Here is a 19,330-nt window from a genome sequence, read left to right as displayed (position 1 = left end):
ATCTTTAAAGATCTTTAAGGATTAAGAAAATGATGATAACAATACATTTTATCCCAAGTTATCACAGACACAACCAAGTAATTATTTAAAAAGCTGGTTGTTTTCAAAAATGTAAGAAAATTAGCTTGATGAGGCTAATTTGACTCCTTATATGAGCCCAGATTTGAACAAAAAAAAAGGGAGGGGGGGATCTTTATTGGGAATTGCCTTCCAAAATCTGAAATACAGTAAAGTGGCATTTCATTTTTTTCCTAAGAACTGGTTTATATTTAACATCCTTTTTTTAAAATCACCACATGCTTTTTTATTTAAGACTAGAAGGAGAGAGGATAGGAAATTGCTAAAATGAATAGTCAACTATGATAGGTAAAAAGAGACAAAATCTGCATATGTACTGCCAATGTATTAGACTAAGTAAACCTGAAGCTCTCCAAAATACATTTTTCCCTTTTAACAATCCAGTTGTAAAAAACAACTGTGTATTACCCATGCTTTACCACACGGGTCTTTTATAATCTATACCAGGAAAAAACAAAGAAAGGGGGTTAAATTCCGCAAAACATTTTCAACACCATAAAAAAAGAATACTTTCTTTTAAAAGAATCCAAAATAATTAATTATTTTAGCCACTATATTATTGCTTACAGTAATACACAGCAATAACATTTACATTGATTGAATTCTGTTTCCTTAATGTGAAATTTGTTTGGGGTTAATTAGCACGGCTGAGGAATAAGCTTAATAATTTTATGTTGTTTACACTGGAGGCAGTTTTCCACGAGCACTGCTCAGGGAGGAAGTGACATCTTCTAATTTCAGACAAAACATGGAGGTGAAGGCGGCTGCTCACTGTGGGATCGCAAGGGAGGCCCTTCCTCCTTCAGCAAGCTTCCCCAGTACTGGGGTGTCTAATGGCCACAATACAAAGTTGCTTAAATTATTTTTCAGGCATGATAAGTTTCTAAACCAAATACTGAGCTGAGCAGGGATTTTTTTAAAAAACAGACTTATACAAATGGAGAAAGTCCACAATATTAGACATTTTTACTGTCCCTTCCTTAAGAAAAAGCAGGTCTAATTAGTTGTCTTCCTAAAATGCATACCTAGCATTTTTATTATGTATTATAACATTTTGCTCAGAGCTGACATTTTTATTCTGACAAGCACTGTCTGGAGAGCTCTCAATAAATAATACATTGACAATTTTCAGTAAATAAGCAGGGGACACAAATCGTTATCCTTACTTACAGCTGCCCCACTCTAATAGTGCTTTTACAAGTGAGGTGACTATTCAGTCTAATGCAATCCTCTCAGTGCTGGAAAGACATTTTCATTCATTACCACGGTCACAAGCACTTAAAGCACTTTTAAGCCCTGTTGCAAAACAGCAGGAATGGCAGAGCAAGTGGAGCTAACGAAAACTAAAGTTCATCACCAGAGAAACCTGAGGCTGTTCACCTAAACAACTAGGAAATTCACTTCTACCTGGCCCACCTCAACACTTCTAGATCTACATGTCTAAGAAGAATACAAGCTTTTCTTTGACAGTTAAATGTTAAAGCCTGTGGGTTTTGTTTTTCACAAACCCAAACTTGGTTCACCATCCAATATTTATTAAGCACCACAGGATAAGAGAAGGGATAACTCTATGGCCTATGTGCTATACCTTTGATCAAGGTAAAGAAACAAATAATATCTGAATCCAGATTAATACATTTGAAACCACACAATACCTGTTCTTTTTTCTTTCATCAACTTTTCTTCCCTAACAATAGCCCCCAACACCATCACTCTAAACTAGTCACTAAGCCACTAAGGCATTCTTGAATTTCATTCTTGATGAGATCACATCAATTTGATTTTCTAGCAATGTGAGAAGCAAACTTATATGAAATAAGACTTAAAGAAAGAGTAATAAAATGAGAAGGTAATATCTATCATACCTTGACATATACAGCTGGTAGCTAGTACTTTCACTTTCTTAATCAAACCAATTTATCCATTATTTTAACACTTCTAAGACAATTAACTGATCAGGAAGATGTCTGAAAATATGTTACCCAGTCAGAAGTTGATTTCATGCTATCATATTATATAGCTTGGACTATATATTATAGAACAAATAGTGTAGTATAACTACGATACCATAGTTCTCAATTGTTGGTGTGCATCTGAAACACCTGGAGAGATTGTTAAAACACAGGTTTGTGGGCCCCATTCCAGAGTTTCTGATTTAGTAGGTCAAGGATGAGGCCCAAGAATTTGCACTGCTAACAAGCTCCCAGGTGATGCCAATGCTACTCACAGTTTGAGAAACATTGGGCTACAAGATTGAGTTCATCTGAACAGATAAGATGCACGTGACTTACATTGGGGCTAAATGTATAGTCACTTCCCTCATTTTATATGAATAGAATGATAGATTATGGAGTTTTCATATTTGGACTAAGTTTGATGCAAAGTTTATTGCTGCACCATGAAAGCAACAATGATAAATTGAAGTGAGTATCTAAGAAAAAAAATTCAATCCATAAAAATGACGAGAAAAGGAGCTAAGGGGTATTACTCTCTTCTAATCTCCAAGTCAGTCAATTGTACTTCTGCCTGCTAGATGTATTCCATCTGTATAGAATATTCAAACTTAGTATGCCTAAATGCAAACCTTTTCCCCAAATCTTCTCAACTTTCTATATTCACCATCTTAACAGCTTCACCATTATATCTCTGAGCTAGATATCTCCCTAACCTCACAGCCCACACTTAAGTAGCAACATCAACTGTATCTCAAATAGCTGATTCCTTCTCTCTTCTTCCCCTGCCATTGCCTTAGTTGTTTAGAGTCTGATTAGTACCTGCCTGGAACATTAAAATAGCCTGTTAACAGATTCCCCTGTATTTGTCCTTGCCTCTTTTCAACTGATAGTCAAAATGCCACCAAACTTAATTTTCTTAAAAAAAAAAAAAAAAAGTGTTCAATTATGTCAATCATCTTCCTATTCAAAAGTTCTCAACTGCTGACCACTACCTAAAGGATAAAATTCAATCTCTGTGGTAATGGCGCCAACATATTTTTTCAGTTGTGTTTTTTGTCCTAGTCACACCAAACTTCTTCACATTCTTCACAGGTTTATTCATATCATAGAAACTTAGTATATGCTGTTCTCTCTACCTGGTATTCCATTATGTCTCTTGTTCTCTATGATGAGCTTATAAAAATATAGCTCAAATGTCAATAAATCCCTTTTTCGATCTGGAAAAAAATATGGTTTCCTCTTGTATACTTCCACGACTTTTTTTTCTTTTTGCTTTTTTAGTGGGAGTCTTGCTCTGTCACCTAGGTTAGAGTGCAGTGGCACAATCTCAGGTCACTGCAACCTCTGCCTGCCGGGTTCAATGGATTCTCCTGTCACAGACACCTGTGTAGCTGGGATTACAGGCGTGCACCACCACGCCAAGCTAACTTTTGTATTTTTAGTAGAGACAGGATTTAATCATATTGGCCAGGCTGGTCTTGTACTCCTGACCTCAAATGATCCACCTGCCTCGGTCTCCCAAAGTGCTGGGATTACAAGCATGAGCCACCATGCCCAGCCAGCCACAATGCCTGGCCAATACAGGATCTTATAGCTTCTTCTACTATTGCACTTATGATAATTACTTTATTTACATGTGTTTCCTACTAAATTATGAGGTGCTAAAAAACAATATTTATCTCTGTTCATCTTCTTCTCCCCCTTCTTCCACTTTTACCTCTCTCCAACTCAGGCCCACTACAATACTGCATGAAAAAGCTTAATAAATGATTATGGAATTAATAAGCATATATGTGTGTGTATTTAAGTATGTATACATATGTTGTTATATGTGCATATATGTATGTTTTGTTTAGATGAAGAGGCATCCTCTAAAAATTAAAGCAATTCATCTCTTTTTAATCATGTTATTACTCTTTGAAAACTTTTATAATAAATCAACAGTATTTTAGGTTAATGTATATTACATGCTAAGATCCATAGCAGGCATTGTGAAGATAGACTAAAGATCTGTTATGTGTCCTCAAGAAAATTAAAATCTTCTTGGGAGGCAAGAGCAATAAATATAAAATAACAAGTACTTTTCATCTATGTCAAAATCAGTTGAACATATTTGTGCAGTTTTACTTGTGAATTCTCTAGTATACTCCATTGATATATGTGACTATTTCTCTTCCAATATCACATTGCCTTGATTACTATAGCTATATACTATGCCTCAATACAGTATTGGGTAGAATAATTCCTAACACTTTATTCTTCTTTCTCAAGATTTTCTTAGCTATTCTAGAATATGATCCTTTCTATACATATTTTAGCATAAGTTTGCCTATGTATATGAAAGTCTTGCTGGGATTTTTATAGGAATTGCATTAAATGTGTACACTATTTGGGATAAAACTGACATTTTTACCATGTTGAGTCTTCCAGCACATGAATACAATATACCTTGCCATATTTTTAAGTCTTTTTTGATTTTTGTAGTAAGCATTTTGTAATTTCAGCATATATATCTGGTCCATGTTTAAGTGCATACCTAAGCATATCATTTTATTTGGAGAAACTGTAAATAGTTTTGTGCTGGGTTTGTTTGTCTGTTTGTTTATTTGTTTGTTGTTTTTGAGATAGAGTCTTGCTCTGTCACCCAGGTTGGAGTAAAGTTGCGCGATCTCAGCTCATCACAACCTCCACCTCCCGAGTTCAAATGATTCTCCTGCCTCCACCTCCTGAGTAGTTGGAATTACAGGCACCCACCACCACACCCAGCTAATTTTTGTATTTTTAGTAGAGATGGGATTTCACCATGTTAGCTAGGCTCAAATTCCTGATCTCAGATGACCCACCTACCTTGGCCTTTCAAAGTGCTGGGATTACAGGTGTGAGCCATTGCACCCAGCCAAGTTTTGTGTTTTCAATTTCAGTTTTCATATGTTGCTATGTTCTGAATTTTGTGTCTCCCTAAAATTCGTATGTTGAAACCCAGTACCCAATGTGGTAGTATTAAGAGGTGGTGGTCTTTCAGAAGTGATTAGATCATGAGGGCTCCATCCTCATGAATGGGATTGATGCCCTTATAAAAAAGGCCTGAGGAAGTCTGTTTGCCCTTTCCACCATGGGAGAACACAGCACCAAGGCACCATTTATGAAGCAAAGCGCCCTTACCAGACACAAAATCTGTTGGTGCCTTGATCTTAGACTTCCCAGTCTCCAGAAAATATCAAAGAAGCTAATGCCACATAGCAAGCAATAAATTTATGTTATTTATAAATTATTCAGTTTATGGTATTTTATTATAGTAGCCTGAATGGACAAAGACATAGGTTCATTGCTATTGCATTGAAATGAAATTGATTTTTAAGTGTTGATCTTATATCCTGTGACCTTGTTGACTCATTGGTTCTAAGAGGCTGGTTTTTTGGTTTTATTCTGTTTTATTTTGTATTTAGATTCCTTGGGATTTTCTATATGATAATCATGTGATTTGCAAAGCAATTCGATGGAGGAAGGTCAGCCTTTTCAATAGATGATGCCGCAGCAAATTAGACATTCATAGACCAAAAGAAATGAGCCTTGACTTAAATTTTACATAAAAATTAACTCAAAATGAATTAGAGTATAAAACTCTACATCTTTCAGAAAAAAAAAATAGGAGAAAATGTTTAGAATCTGGGGCTATGCAAAGTATTCTTAGACTTGATGCCAAAACTTGATCCATATAGTTAAAAACTGTTCAATTGGACCTTATCAAAATTAGAAACTTTCATCTGTGAAAGCCCATGTAAAGAGGATAACAGACAAGCTAAAGACTGGGAGAATATTTTGCAAACCATGTATCTGTCATAGGACTAGTATCTAGAATAATAAAAAGCTTTCACAATAGCAAAAATAAAACAATCTGATTAGAAGATAGACAGAAAACATGAAAAGACATTTTACCTACAAGGATACATATATGGCAAACAAGCATGTGAAATTGTGTTCAACATCATTAGCCACAGGATAAATGCTAATTGACCCTACAATAAGATATCACTACATACCTATAAGAACAGTTCAAATAGAAGTGACAAAACCAAATGTTGACCAAGATGCAGAGATGCTGGATCACTCATAAATTGTAGGTAGGTATGTAAAATAGTAGAGCTACTCTGAAATACAGTGTGGCAGTTTCATATAAAATCGAACATACAATTACCATACAGCCAGCAATTTTACTCTTGGGTATCAATTCCTAAGAAATGAAAACTTGCCTGTAGTCCCAGCTACTCAGGAGGCTGAGGCAGGAGAATTGCCTGAACCCAGGAGGCAGAGGTTGCAGTGAGCCGAGATTGCGCCATTGCACTCCAGCCTGGGTAACAAGAGCGAAACTCCGTCTCAAAAAAAAAAAAAAGAAGAAATGAAAACTTACATTACAAAAACCTGTACACAATGTTCACAGCAACTTTATTTGTAGTAGTCAAAAACTGGAATCTGCACAGAGGTCCTTCAATGAGTAAATAGTTAAACATATGTGATTTATAAATATGATGCAGACCACGGAACACTACTTAGCAATTTTTTTAAGTATGAACTTTTAAAAATTTTGTTTTGTTGACACTCATTAGTTGGATTGGATGAATCTCCAGGGAATTAACCTGAGTTTTTTTAAGTAAATTCTAAAAAACTACATATTATATAACTGCATTTATATAACATCTTTAAGATGGAAAAAAGTTAGAAATAAAGAACATATTAGTAGTTGCCAGGGGTTGGTATAGAGGGCAAGGGATGCTGGCATTGAAGAGAGGTAGGTGTGGTTACAAAGGAGCAACACAAGGGATTCCTGTGATATTGAAACTGTTCAGTATTTTGACCGTTGTAGTGGATACATGTACCTTAATAGGTGATCTATAGGTGACAAAAATATATAGAACTTAATATACACAACTGGGTATAACAAAAAGTGGAGAAACAAGAGTAACATCAGTGGATTGTTTCAATGTCAGTAACCTGGTTGCGCTATTATACAAGTTTTATAAAATATTACCCCTGGGAGAAACTGGGCAAAATGTATAAAGAATAGCTCTGTATTATTTTCTATAGCTGCATGTAAATCTACAATTGTCTCAATAAAAATCTCAATTTAAAAAAGAGCAAACAGTATAATTAGGGTTATAATTTATTGATAAATGAAATAGTGTATAGGTTTGAGTATTAATAATTTTAGAGGAGGAGAAATTCACAAGAGCCAGTTGGATATGATCTGGAATTCTGTATAGTGAAAAATAGATAAATAGAAAATTTCAATAAACGGAGAGAAGACAAAGTTATTCTGGATAGGAGGGATAATGACTAAGCTTGAAGTATATTGAACTAAATAACTAAACAACTTCAGCACAATGCTGACTCAATAGGTAAAAACTTATCCTGAGATTGTTACATCCTCAAATTTCTTAATCACAATGCTCACTAGAGAAAGACTACAAAAGAACTCCAGGAACCAAATTCTAATTATGTGCAGTGTGTCTAATATAACTAAGGAATGTCCAAGTTATATGTTTGTGCAAGCGCAAAGGTCCTAAGACATGCTTAAGGAGAAGGGGAGGAGTTCATGGCAGAGAAAAGACTAGAGTAATACAAAATGGGGCTTCAAAGTCAGAGTAATATGTTAAGATTTTAAGCAATGGATTTTATTCTAAGCATAATAGATATTGATGATCATTGGCCATATAACAATGCTCCAATGCCAATAAAATGCCTAAACCCTCTGGATATTAGAAAACACCAAGAAGAAGCAAAAGGGGCATAATTTCAAATGACTAAAGTTAAATACTGAAGTTCCTGATTTATCCAGAAGTGAGACCAGACTTTCTGCTATTAGTCAGGGTCGAGGCATAAGAGTTAAATTTAAAACCAAGAAATAATTTTTAGGACTTTGTATATTGGGCACATAAGACAGCTTCCTGTCTACCTCTTCTACCTGAAAACAAGGGAAAATAGCTCTAAAACATGGGGCTTATGCTGTAATTCTTAAATTTTCCATCTCTTCCCTGTCCATAACACAAGCAAAAAGTACAAGATAAGAGATATTTCTGGGGGATCAGTAGAAAGCTCTAGTTAAGCCAGTAAGGGCATTCTGGAGTGAAATGGAATCCCAGTGCACAGAGTTTGTTAGCCACTCTTTAAAAACTGCTCTATGACTATAGGTTACTGTCATTCAAAAAGTATATTTAGCATAATAATTCTGCTGCTGTTGTTGCTGCTGCTGTAATGGTGCTGTTGCAAATAATTCAATATTTTGTCATATTTTCATAGTTGTTCTTCATTATACCTTCATCAATTTTTTTCTAGCCACCTATTTGTATGTATTTAATCATTTTCAATGTATTATGTTAGAGCAATTAGGGGAATCCACAGTCCTCTAATTTCTGCACTCCCAATGCTAGTGGATGGCCTAAATTCTATTACTTCATTGTGAGAGTACTTGTCTGTCCTCTCAGTTCTAGGTACAGCTACTCAGTTATAGTTAAACTCAAGACATCAACTAAGAAAGCTATGATAGGTCTGAGCACCATACATATTCCGCATTAAGCCATAGCTTTGAACCCATGTCTCTGTTCATAAGTACTTCATTGGACAATGATTGTTTCAGATATCAAAATTGGATAGAAGTTTTTGTCTCTACCTTCATAAAAATTTTAACATCAGAAAGAAGAGATTGGAAATAGAAAAAGATAGTTAATGAAAGAAAATGAATCATAAGATATGTTCAGTTTGAACTGAAAACAGTTTAAAAGAGAAAAGTAATGATTCCACTCTAAAATTTGGATACAAACTATAAAAGAAATTCAAAATGGCATAGAATTCTATAAATTGTCCTTTAATCCTTATCCAGACCAACATCCTCACTTCATAAATTAAGAAACTACTGCTTAGATCAATTAATTAACTATTAGACACTACCTAATATGTTAAAAAGAGTTATGATAAGAATGCACATCAATCCCAAGCCAGTATCTGTAAGGATTATCATGTTAAACATTCTGAGAGAGAGAGAGAGGTGAAGATTTCCAGCTAATGTTGACTGTTTGGCTAGAAAAATGTCTATTTCAGTATATATCGTTGGCTAGAGCAGTGGCAATAATTAATAGGTTTGTAATTTTGCATTTGAAGTAAGTACGAAAAAACTATTATGAACCTGACGAAATTAGAGATTAGGAACTACTCTAATTCTAAAACCACACCCTGTGCAGGAAACATCAATAAAGAGGATCAAAGGGGAAAAAAGTGTGTTTCCTAACAAACCTAGTAATCACAGTCCAGTAGAATAATGACAATACTCTTGTGCTCCCAGTTGAAAAGAGGGCTAAAGACATTCAGCCTGTTGTATTCAGATACAACAAAAGGAAAAAGAAAAATTGCATTGAAGTGTCCATCAAAGGCTTGTTGAGCTTCTGAAAAGCTCAGTGATGAAGAAAAGCCTGTACTAGACATTTTGAGGAAGGTGGAACCAAAAGGTATAGACAGTTAAAGCTTTCAGGAATTCTAACACAGTCGCATGCATGTACATGCACACAGACACACAGACACACACACACACACACACACACACACACATATTGCAGCAGCAAATGCTTTGTGTCACATTTTCCGAGAGAGTGGAAAAAGAGCACAAAAACGTGTCAACATTAATTCCACTCCTGGAGAGATGCCCTAGAGAAGAAACTTGTTCACATTTGCATCAGAAGACAGGTGCAAGAATCTTCATAACGTTATTGTTTGCACTTGCAGAAAACTGGAAAAAGTCCAAGTGTCCAGAAACAGTAAACAGGAGCATATACTGCTATATCGCATACCATGGAATAGTATATGGAGGATTACACAAAAGTGAAAATGAATGAAAGTTCACACAGCAAAATTGATGCTAGAATATAAGAATAAAAAGCAAGTCACAAGAGATTACAGTATGACATCATTTTTATAAAGTTTGAAAACAAGGCTTAACAATATTTAGTGACCTATTTGAAACTATTTTAAGACAAAAAAGGCAGATAATGATTAACAAAGTTCTGGCAAAAATGTAAATAAAAAAACAAAGATTGGGACGGTGAAGAAAACATAGGAAGATTCAATAGTATTAGTAATTTTTATTAAGTTGGATGCTGAGTTCACATGTGCTTGTTTACTTTTATGGTTTATAATATACCTATCAAATATTACATAATAAATAGATGTTTACATTTACCACTTCCTTTTCCATTCATTTTTTTCTTTTGATATTGCATATATATTATATAAGGAGAAAGAATACAGATCCCAAAACTGTCCTCTATTATTTCCTGAGACTCCCAGAATAAATTCTGAAGAAGTCAGTCTAATAAATTTTCAATAGAAAAATGCAAAATGCTAATGATCCACTCAAACTCCACAAGCTCAAAAATCATATGAGACTATAACTTATTTCCTAAAACCATCAGAAAGCTGCATTCTCTCTCTAAACAACAAAATGCCAGAAGAGCACCTTCTAGCTTCACAGTTCAATAAGAGGAAAAATCAGAAACAATTGCCTGCATCTGTTCCCCATATTCTTAGAGAAAGAACCTTAAAAATAAATTTTTAAATCTGAGGAGACAGAAATGAGGAAGAAATCTGAAGCATCTTTTCAAGGCAAAGGCATATAAATTGAAGTTAAGAAAAGATTCAACCAAATAGTATATTACCCAAACTGTAAATGGGAGTTGCAAAACATATAGCAAATAGAAATGACCAAGATTTGCCCAGAAGGTCTGGAGTTAACAGAATTCTGGCTCATTTTAAGTTTTATAAGGTAATACTAGAGAAAGACTAGTTTCCAAAAACTTAGAATGCAAATATACTTAACATGAAAATGTACTATACCTAATTCTTTTCATAATTCAAAAACTAATAGTTCTAGCTCTTCAACATAATCCCTAAATATCACTGTACAAACCTTTCAGAAAATATTTGTTTACTTAAACTATTTGGTAGAAGATAAGTATTTACTATCAACATGATACAAATTTTTTAAAACAGGAACAAGGGCACTAATATCATTGGGAGGAAAGATTTTAAAGAGAAGAAAAAATCAATTCAAATAAAGTTGTATCACCATTGCTCTGAATATCCAATTGTTTCTTCACCAAAAGTATGAGTGGTCTTGGGAAACTTCAGCATTTAAATGAGTTGAAATTTCCAATTTATTTGAAATAACAATTTTGGGTGTTTTAATGAATACTTAAAGTGTTTCTTATGCAAAAATCCAAAACCTTTCCAATTTTTCCTTTTAGTGAGAAACAAAACGAGATTTAAATCTGGGATATTCTCAGTGCTTCAACAATATAACTTTCAATCAGAATAGCAGCAAAAACCTAATATCCACAAATTTTGCCTTAAAAATTATTGTGATGCTCTCACAGGGTGTGAATGTTAATTTTTAAAAATGGGCTTTTAATAGATTTTTACTTCAACAGAAACACATTGCTCTTAACTGGCTAATATCTAAAAACCTCATCCAAGGCTTTACCAACCTCTCTCACTGACACCATCACATTCCACATATTTCTCAGAAGGGAAGATTGGCTTCCAGTGGGGAAACTTTAGTATCAGCTTTTCCAAATAGCCTGAAAAGAGAGTTAAACTGAATTGCTCTTCCAGAACACAAGAACATCATTGCTGCCAAATGCTAAATCCCTTAACACTATGGAACATTTCCTATGATTCTGTCTGTGGTAAAGAATGAGATTCCTAGAATATTTTTCTTTTCAAAAAGCTTCTTCAAATAATAACAGCAATAGTAGTTATAATAGCAATAGTTATAATTACAGAAGCTATTGTGTGTGTGCGTGTGTGTGTGTGTGTGTGAGAGAGAGAGAGAGAGAGAGAGAGAGAAATTCTCGCAATAACCCTGCAAGATAGGTATCATTCATACAGATTTACAGACGAGGGAACTGAGGCACAAAAGGATTAATTTGTCCAAAGTCACACAACCGGGAAATAATGCTAGCTACATGTATTGAGCACCTACTTTAAACTGGCAATGTTCTAAAGGCTTTAGTTGCCTTAACTAATTATTCATCTTTATGAAAATCTTGTCCTTATGATAACACTGTAAAGGTACCCATTTTTTGGTTCAGAAACTGAAGCAGAGAGATCAAGAAATGTGCTTTATGTCCTCTTTCTGGTAAATGCTGAACTGAAATTCAAACACGGGCAATCTAGCTCCAGAGTCTACATTCAGTAGGCTAGCCTGTCTCTCTAAATATTAATACTTAGATGCAAACTCAGATCTAGCTCAAAGACATGACTTTTAAAAATGAATTTCCTCCTTGTTTGAACTATACCATATATCTCCTTGTACAGCAGAGGCTATCAGATGAGCAAAACACAACATATAAGCAAACTAAATATATTTCAATGAAAATATATGTAGAAATACAAATGATTATTTAGAGATGTGAATAATGATAACAATCCATCAGATATACACATAAACATATGCTCATTCTTGTGCTGGGAAACAGCTGCATAATCCATTGGAAAGCCTGTCCCACCAGGAATTCAAAGCTCAAATGCTGCAGTCCGTTCTCTACATGCACAGTAAAATGAATCCACATACTTTCGTTACCATAATAGCAGAAAGCACACAATTCCACTGGGCAAATACTCTAATTTCTGACCAATGCATGTCCTATGGAATTGTATCTAAAGCCTGCATACTATCCATTACATTTATGGCTCTATCAAAGAGAGTTCATTTATTCTAATATTTCTACCTAACTACAAGCTTTGTCACTCTCTCCTCATCACAATACTTATTACCTAAAGAATAAGTTTTTAAAAACAGCCAAAGAGTCAGGAATTTAGCTTTATTTTGTCAGACAGTTTTGTATCCCTTTCCCTGCAATCTCACATGATTCCACAACCTGACTGAAACCAGTGCCCTCAGCCTAGGATCATATACTTAGTAGTATGATACACAAGACATGATAGTGGCTGAAGCACTATTATTAAAGAGAGATTAAAACAGCTGTACATTATGCTGAAGCACTCACTCTTCCCTTTACAAACAGACGGTCCTGGATTACAAGCAGCACTTGACCATTTAAATCACGACAACAACCAGATTTAACCAGCTGGGCCATATTCTCCTAGGCAGTGCCTGTTGACCTCCTCAGTCACAGCTGCTCAAATGAAATTCTCATTAGACAACTTATTTTCAGAAGCCAAAGGACTCTCTGATTAAATATATGTATTTAGATATAGAAGTCCTTTTTAAAGTATTCATTTTCTGACAACTGTCGCTTATGTTAGAGCCCAGCTATATTGGCAACAAGATGGGTGATACAAGGATAACTAAAATTCATCATTTAATCATAGCTGAAGAATTTTAATCTTGGAAGCATTTTAACCTGCATCTATTAATCAAAGCCTTCCTGTGCACTCTACCTATCAATATAAGCAGTGTTTTAAAAGGTGGTTTCTGGCATTCAATCATTCAATCCATCTATGGATCTATCTACCTGCCTACCTACATACCAATTTACCTATCTATGATACCAAATCAAAGTTAAATTTACAAAAGACAGAAACTTTGCCTATCTTCCCATAAGTCTCACTTTCAGAAGGAGCACTTCAGATGTAGCATCTTTGTTCAACAGCATTTAGCAATATAGTCAAATCACTGCTCAGAAGAGGGCATCTCTGGAAGGAATAGCAGATTAAACACTGGACAACAATTTGGTTGACCAAAGCACCTGCTTGAAGAGTTTATGTTTTATCATGCAAATACTGTTTTTAAAAGGACCATAATAGACTTTTTACAGATCAGTTCTTGTAGATGAGGGCAAATGAGGCAGAGGTATTTAGTCTGATAAAGAGTAAAAATATTCTCTGGAACAACAATAATGCAAGGAAGGTCATCATTTATTATGTCAATCACACAGGCTGACTATCAGCTAATCATGAAGTATGACCCTCAAACCACGAAGTAGATGTGAGGGAGAGGTGGGTAATGCATTTGAAAGCTTTTAGGTGTCCGATGAGAAAATATGTCCCAAATGAGGAGATGCACCTGGAACTTTAAAGGATCAATGCCATGAAAATATTGGTGGAGTTGTTATATCTTCTTAGACCTAGTATATAATTATTTGAGAATCAGAAATCTATCTTAAACTTTTTAATGATCCTTTCTATAATTACTTCTGTTCTCCCATTATGCCATTCTATACTATTGCTCTAAGTAGATAATCAAAGTTAGGATTCAAACTCAAGATACCAAACTCAAAATAAAAACTTCTCATTGTTCCCATGACCAAAACATGTTCCTTCACTTTTTAAAAATTGTATTACCATATTCCTATTTGCCCTGAGCTTAAAAACTCTGAACACTCTTTGAACCATTCCTCTGTCTTGGTCTCTACCCTTAAACATCAAGTCCTAACAATTCTATCTCATATCTTTTCCATATGCATCCCCCTTCCTTCCTCATTTCTGATGCCTTAGTTCAGCAGACCCTCATTACCTCTAGCCTGAAACAATTTCCTTAACATCTCTCCCTGTTCCCATTCATCCTAAACAGTGTGGCCAGATTAACTTTCCTAAAGGAAAGCTCTAATTCATCACCTTACTGTACTAAAAAACAGTTAGTGGTTCCTCCATCACCTTCAATATAAAGTTCAAACTCCTTAGACAAGAGTGAAAGGGCCTCCATGATCTGAACACAACCTACTTTTTCAGTCTTATATCCTATATGCATCTTTTCTTTAAATTTAGAACCGGAACTGTTGGCTGTTTTAAAGTTCTCTGCCTATTCTTCCTGCCTGAAATGTCTCTCCTCTCAATTTCTATCTATATAAATCCTTTCATTCTCCAAGACCAACTAAGACCCATTTCCCTATAGAACCTTCCAATGGCTTCCAAGGAGAAGTAATTTTTCTATCTAGTAAATTCCCATAACATTATATCTATATAGCTCTATGGAATTTATCATATACTAGACACTGAATTAGAGTTCATTTTTATATGTCTTATATCTCTTACTAGAATATGAATTTTTCCAAGTTAGAGACCATTGTTTTATTCATTATGTATGTACCATATCATCTAACATAGGAGTTCTTAACTGGTCACATAGATAGAATTCAGGGGATCTCTAAACTTTTATGGACAAATTATTTTTCACTAACCTGTATTGAAAATTTGAATTTCCTTAAATTATAGATGCAAGTAACAAACCACACTGTATTTGTAGTTCCTATGACATTGTTACCAATAGTATCACAATTGATATTTTTATATAACATTATACTTGGAGGTATCTCAAAATACCTTTTATGCTTATCACTGCTTAAAAATTATTATACTGTTAGGCCCTCTATAAGATCTTGTTTTTAATGCATTAGTAGAATAGCATATTCTACCATATCACAAATGTTTTAAATGATTTACTGTTTAATATAATTCATTGTATCTGTAATCTGTATATTTTACCTTATGAATTTAAAATAATTTTAAGAAAAGATCTGTAGGCTTTACTAGACTACCAAAGGGATTCACGAAAAGAAAACTTGAGTTTAAGAATCCTTGAGTTTTAATACAAGGCATTTCACAGAAGAAGAATATGTAGAAAAATAATCACAATACTATGTAGTCCTTGAAAAATGCTGTAAAAAAGGTTTACCATAAACTGTAGATTATTTTATAAGAATGTTCATAACAATTCATAATATTGGTGTTAAAAAAAGATCAAACTTCTGTCCTCTACAACACCTCTATTAAAATGACAATAGAGATTGCCGCATATCTCCAAGGATAGACAAGTTACTGTCTTCCAAAGAAGAATATTTCATATAGACAGCTACAACTGTTAGCTAGTTGGTCTTATCAACCATAATCAGGTTCCTCTTAACTTCTTTTCACTGACCTGTATTATATCGCCAGGAAGCTAGACAGTATAAACCCAATCCCGCCTCCAAGTGACTTTACTCTTTAAAGACACCATCACATCATCTTTGATTTGCTTTTCTCTGGGATCAGTATTACTTATTCCTTCAACCATTCTTCTTATTATATAATTTCATCTCTGTGATTATTCCAATTGTTCTCTGAGAATATCCCAATGCCTTTGAGTTCCTCTTGAAGTGTGGTAATTCTGAACTCAACACAATAATTCAGAAACATTCTATTGAGCAGGGAGTTTAGTGGTACTACCAACCCTTGAATGCATCATAATGTACTTCTAGTGATGCTGAATAAAATAGCACTGGCAATTTGTTGACAATATTCATCATGCTGACCCCATTGCATTTTCTGTCACTTAACACTCATAAGGTTTTTTTGTTTGTTTTGTTTTGTTTTGTTTTGTTTATCATTCATCTGGCTGTTATTTGAATTTTCTTCAGTAATTACTTGTGCAGCTGGGATTTGGGTCACAACTTCTGAACTTGATAATAAGATCTATTAAATTTTATCATGATAGGTTATTTTTAAGTTCATAATTTCAGTTTGTCAAAACGTTTTGAGTTTTGTTTCCTTCATACATTACATTCACTGTTCCAGGTTTGTGAGACTGGTAAATTTGATAGCATGCTTTCAGTCATTTCATTTGCACTTAATATATTTAGATTATGTACATCAATATATCAATATATACCAAAGATGCCTGAATTTCTGATGTCTAAAACATACATATTGCAAAAAAAAAGGATCTGTAGAATATGAAAAAATTCATTACTAGTAGAAATACAGTAATAAAGAACTCTTAAAGGACTACTGTCTCATTTTGTGTCTCTTGTACAAAAATCAACTGTAACATATGGTAACAAAGAGGATGAACAGAAAATTAACCATTATTTGCAAGGAAAAAAATGATTTAAAATTCCCTAGTAGTCCAGAAAAAAATCATCACCAATCAGTGTCTTCATTTTTACATTAAAGAACCCTCCAAAGTATTTGAAAACCACTTACTTATAAAACTAAAACCATCTTTTGGTGGATCACAATTAAAAGTAATCTAGCAATCTTACTTATTCAGTATATAATTATCTGGCAATCCCCATTATTCAGAACACAGCCAAGAATACGGAAAACGGTCTCACAAGCCAAAAGTGTCAGCATGTAGTTCATGCACTAAAGACCATATGTATTTCCCAGAATCTCTCAGCAACACCTCCAGAATATACTTGGTCATATTTCAAATGCAGTCTAGAATGTCCTGATTATCTAATTTTATAATCTATAGATAAATAGGAGAAAATTAGAAATCATTTACAACTAAGCAAGAAATAATAGCCTGCAACCTGATATTGAAGGAAAAACCAACACATGCACCAAAAAATATATACATATATACAAATACATATATGTGTGTGTGTGTGTGTGTATATATATATGTATATCTCGAACAGACACAAGAACTCTAAAGTTTCATAATTGCAAAGAAAAATAACCATAAAAGTCCTAATAATCTCAATGATTTCTAGGGGCATCATTATATTATATAGCACAATAAAATAACTGACATTTATAATATATCAGTTATATATAATATATACAATAAGTCAAATTTATATAGTTTATAGTTAATACTTATATAGTTTACAGTTAATTAAAAACATTCATTATTATAATTAATTCTCAAAATGTTTAAGTTGCCAAGTTAGTTACCAAATTTTAAATTTTGTGTATTAAATAGATTGAAGAATTTACCCAGGGCCATATAATTGTTTGAAAGGTACTGAAGTTCCTAGTCTACTGTATTATGACCCTGGGTCATCAAAAAATATATACATTTTGTGCCATATAATTTGATTAGTGAAACAGGGAAGCATGCGATATATTTTAGAAAGACTTCTACAAAAATTAATTGGAATCTTTTAAGCTTTTGAGTCCTTAAAAGGATAAAATTGTTACATGAAAAATTCCCTAATATCAAATCCCAATTTGTCTATAATGTCATGAAATTCTCAATTTAACTTGCAATGCTAGTAATATCTCCAGAGCTATTAATTACTCTATATTTTCAGGTCTAAAATCTGTACATAAAAATGAAAGTGCAACATAGTATAACCATCACTTAGACTTGATTCATTTTGTTTAAAAATATTATTGGAGAGTCTTTTTTTTTATTTCTGTTTTCTAGGATGTAGTTCAGTGAACCCGAGTGAATTCTTGTACAGAGTAGAGAAGGTAGATGTGGGATGTTCCAAGAGATGTCATGTAACAAAGAAGTCACTCTTATGCATTTAGCTTTAACAATATTTGAAGCCCTCAACTCTCCATTTTACAATGTTAGGAGATAAAATAATATATTTATAAAAATAAAGAGAAATAAATCTTTTTAATTTTGTTGCTTGTTTTTGTTTGTTTGTTTGGTGATGGAGTCTTGCTCTGTTGCCCAGGCTGGAGTGCAGTGACACGATCTCAGCTCACTACAACCTCCACCTCCTGGGTTCAAGTGATTCTCCCCCCTCAGCCTCCCAAGCAGTTGGGACTACAGGCACCTGCCACCATGCCAGGCTCATTTTTGTATTTTTAGTAGAGATGAGGTTTCACCGTGTTGGCCAAGCTGGTCTTGAACTCCTGACCTCAGGTGATCTGCCTGCCTCAGCCTCCGAAAGTGCTGGGATTACAGGTGTGAGCCACCGTACCCTCCCTAATTTTGTTTTTTAAACAGTTGATATTTTTATAAAGAAATACTATCCTCCGAAAGGAAATAAGGGAGAAAAAATGAAAAATAAAATTGCAGTTAGGAAAAATCCCTTACTACCTTTTTCCAGAATAAGGATTATGTTAAGTTTAAAACCTTAATTTGTTATCTTAAGAACCAAATAAAATACATAAAGTTTTAGAAAAATGGAGCTATCTGTTTATCACTCCTAATGGATCACAATCTGCCATCACCATGGTAACCTCTGAATAACTTTTTCCTAGCTGGTGCCAATTATGCACTTCTCCAGCCCTTGAAATCCCACTCTTTTTTTTTTTTAAAGGCCTAGAATCTTAAGGAAAAAAAAAAAAAAGCCCAACAGTGAAGTCCACACATACCCTCTTGTTCAGTCCGAGTCATTTCCTCAAGCTTCTTCTGTTTCAGTGTGTCCACCACATCGGCAAGACTCCCTTTGCGGCGTTCTGGGGTTCCAAAAGTAACACTGGTCATTATCTCACGGTCCCGACTCCCTTCGTCAGGCTTATGTGGTGAGGTAGAGGTATTTCGGAAGGAATATAGGGAACATAACTTATTATTCTCTGATTCCTAGAAAAATAAAATAAAATGAAACCATTAGAATATAAGTTTCTTT

General features: G+C 34.2%; 1 protein-coding gene across 21 annotated transcripts in view; it reads right to left on the bottom strand.

Annotated features, from left to right (window-relative positions):
* SOX6 (SRY-box transcription factor 6) overlaps nt 1-19,330 on the bottom strand; it is a 665,386-nt gene that overhangs the window by 340,706 nt on the left and 305,350 nt on the right. For 11 of the 21 annotated variants that reach the window (XM_012456580.3, XM_012456573.3, XM_012456570.2 and 8 more), the window contains one exon: nt 19,077-19,284. In XM_012456580.3, coding sequence (XP_012312003.2) covers nt 19,077-19,284 — 208 coding nt within the window. Of the gene's footprint in view, nt 1-11,560; nt 11,654-19,076; nt 19,285-19,330 lie in introns of all 21 variants that reach the window. The other 10 variants (XM_012456568.3, XM_012456567.2, XM_012456564.2 and 7 more) reach the window with 1 other exon arrangement.

Source organism: Aotus nancymaae, unplaced genomic scaffold (assembly GCF_030222135.1).
Source record: "Aotus nancymaae isolate 86718 unplaced genomic scaffold, 86718_ANA_hifiasm-v0.15.2.pri h1tg000059l, whole genome shotgun sequence".
NCBI classification, from domain to species: domain Eukaryota; kingdom Metazoa; phylum Chordata; class Mammalia; order Primates; family Aotidae; genus Aotus; species Aotus nancymaae.
This window is presented reverse-complemented; position numbering and strand designations above follow the sequence as displayed.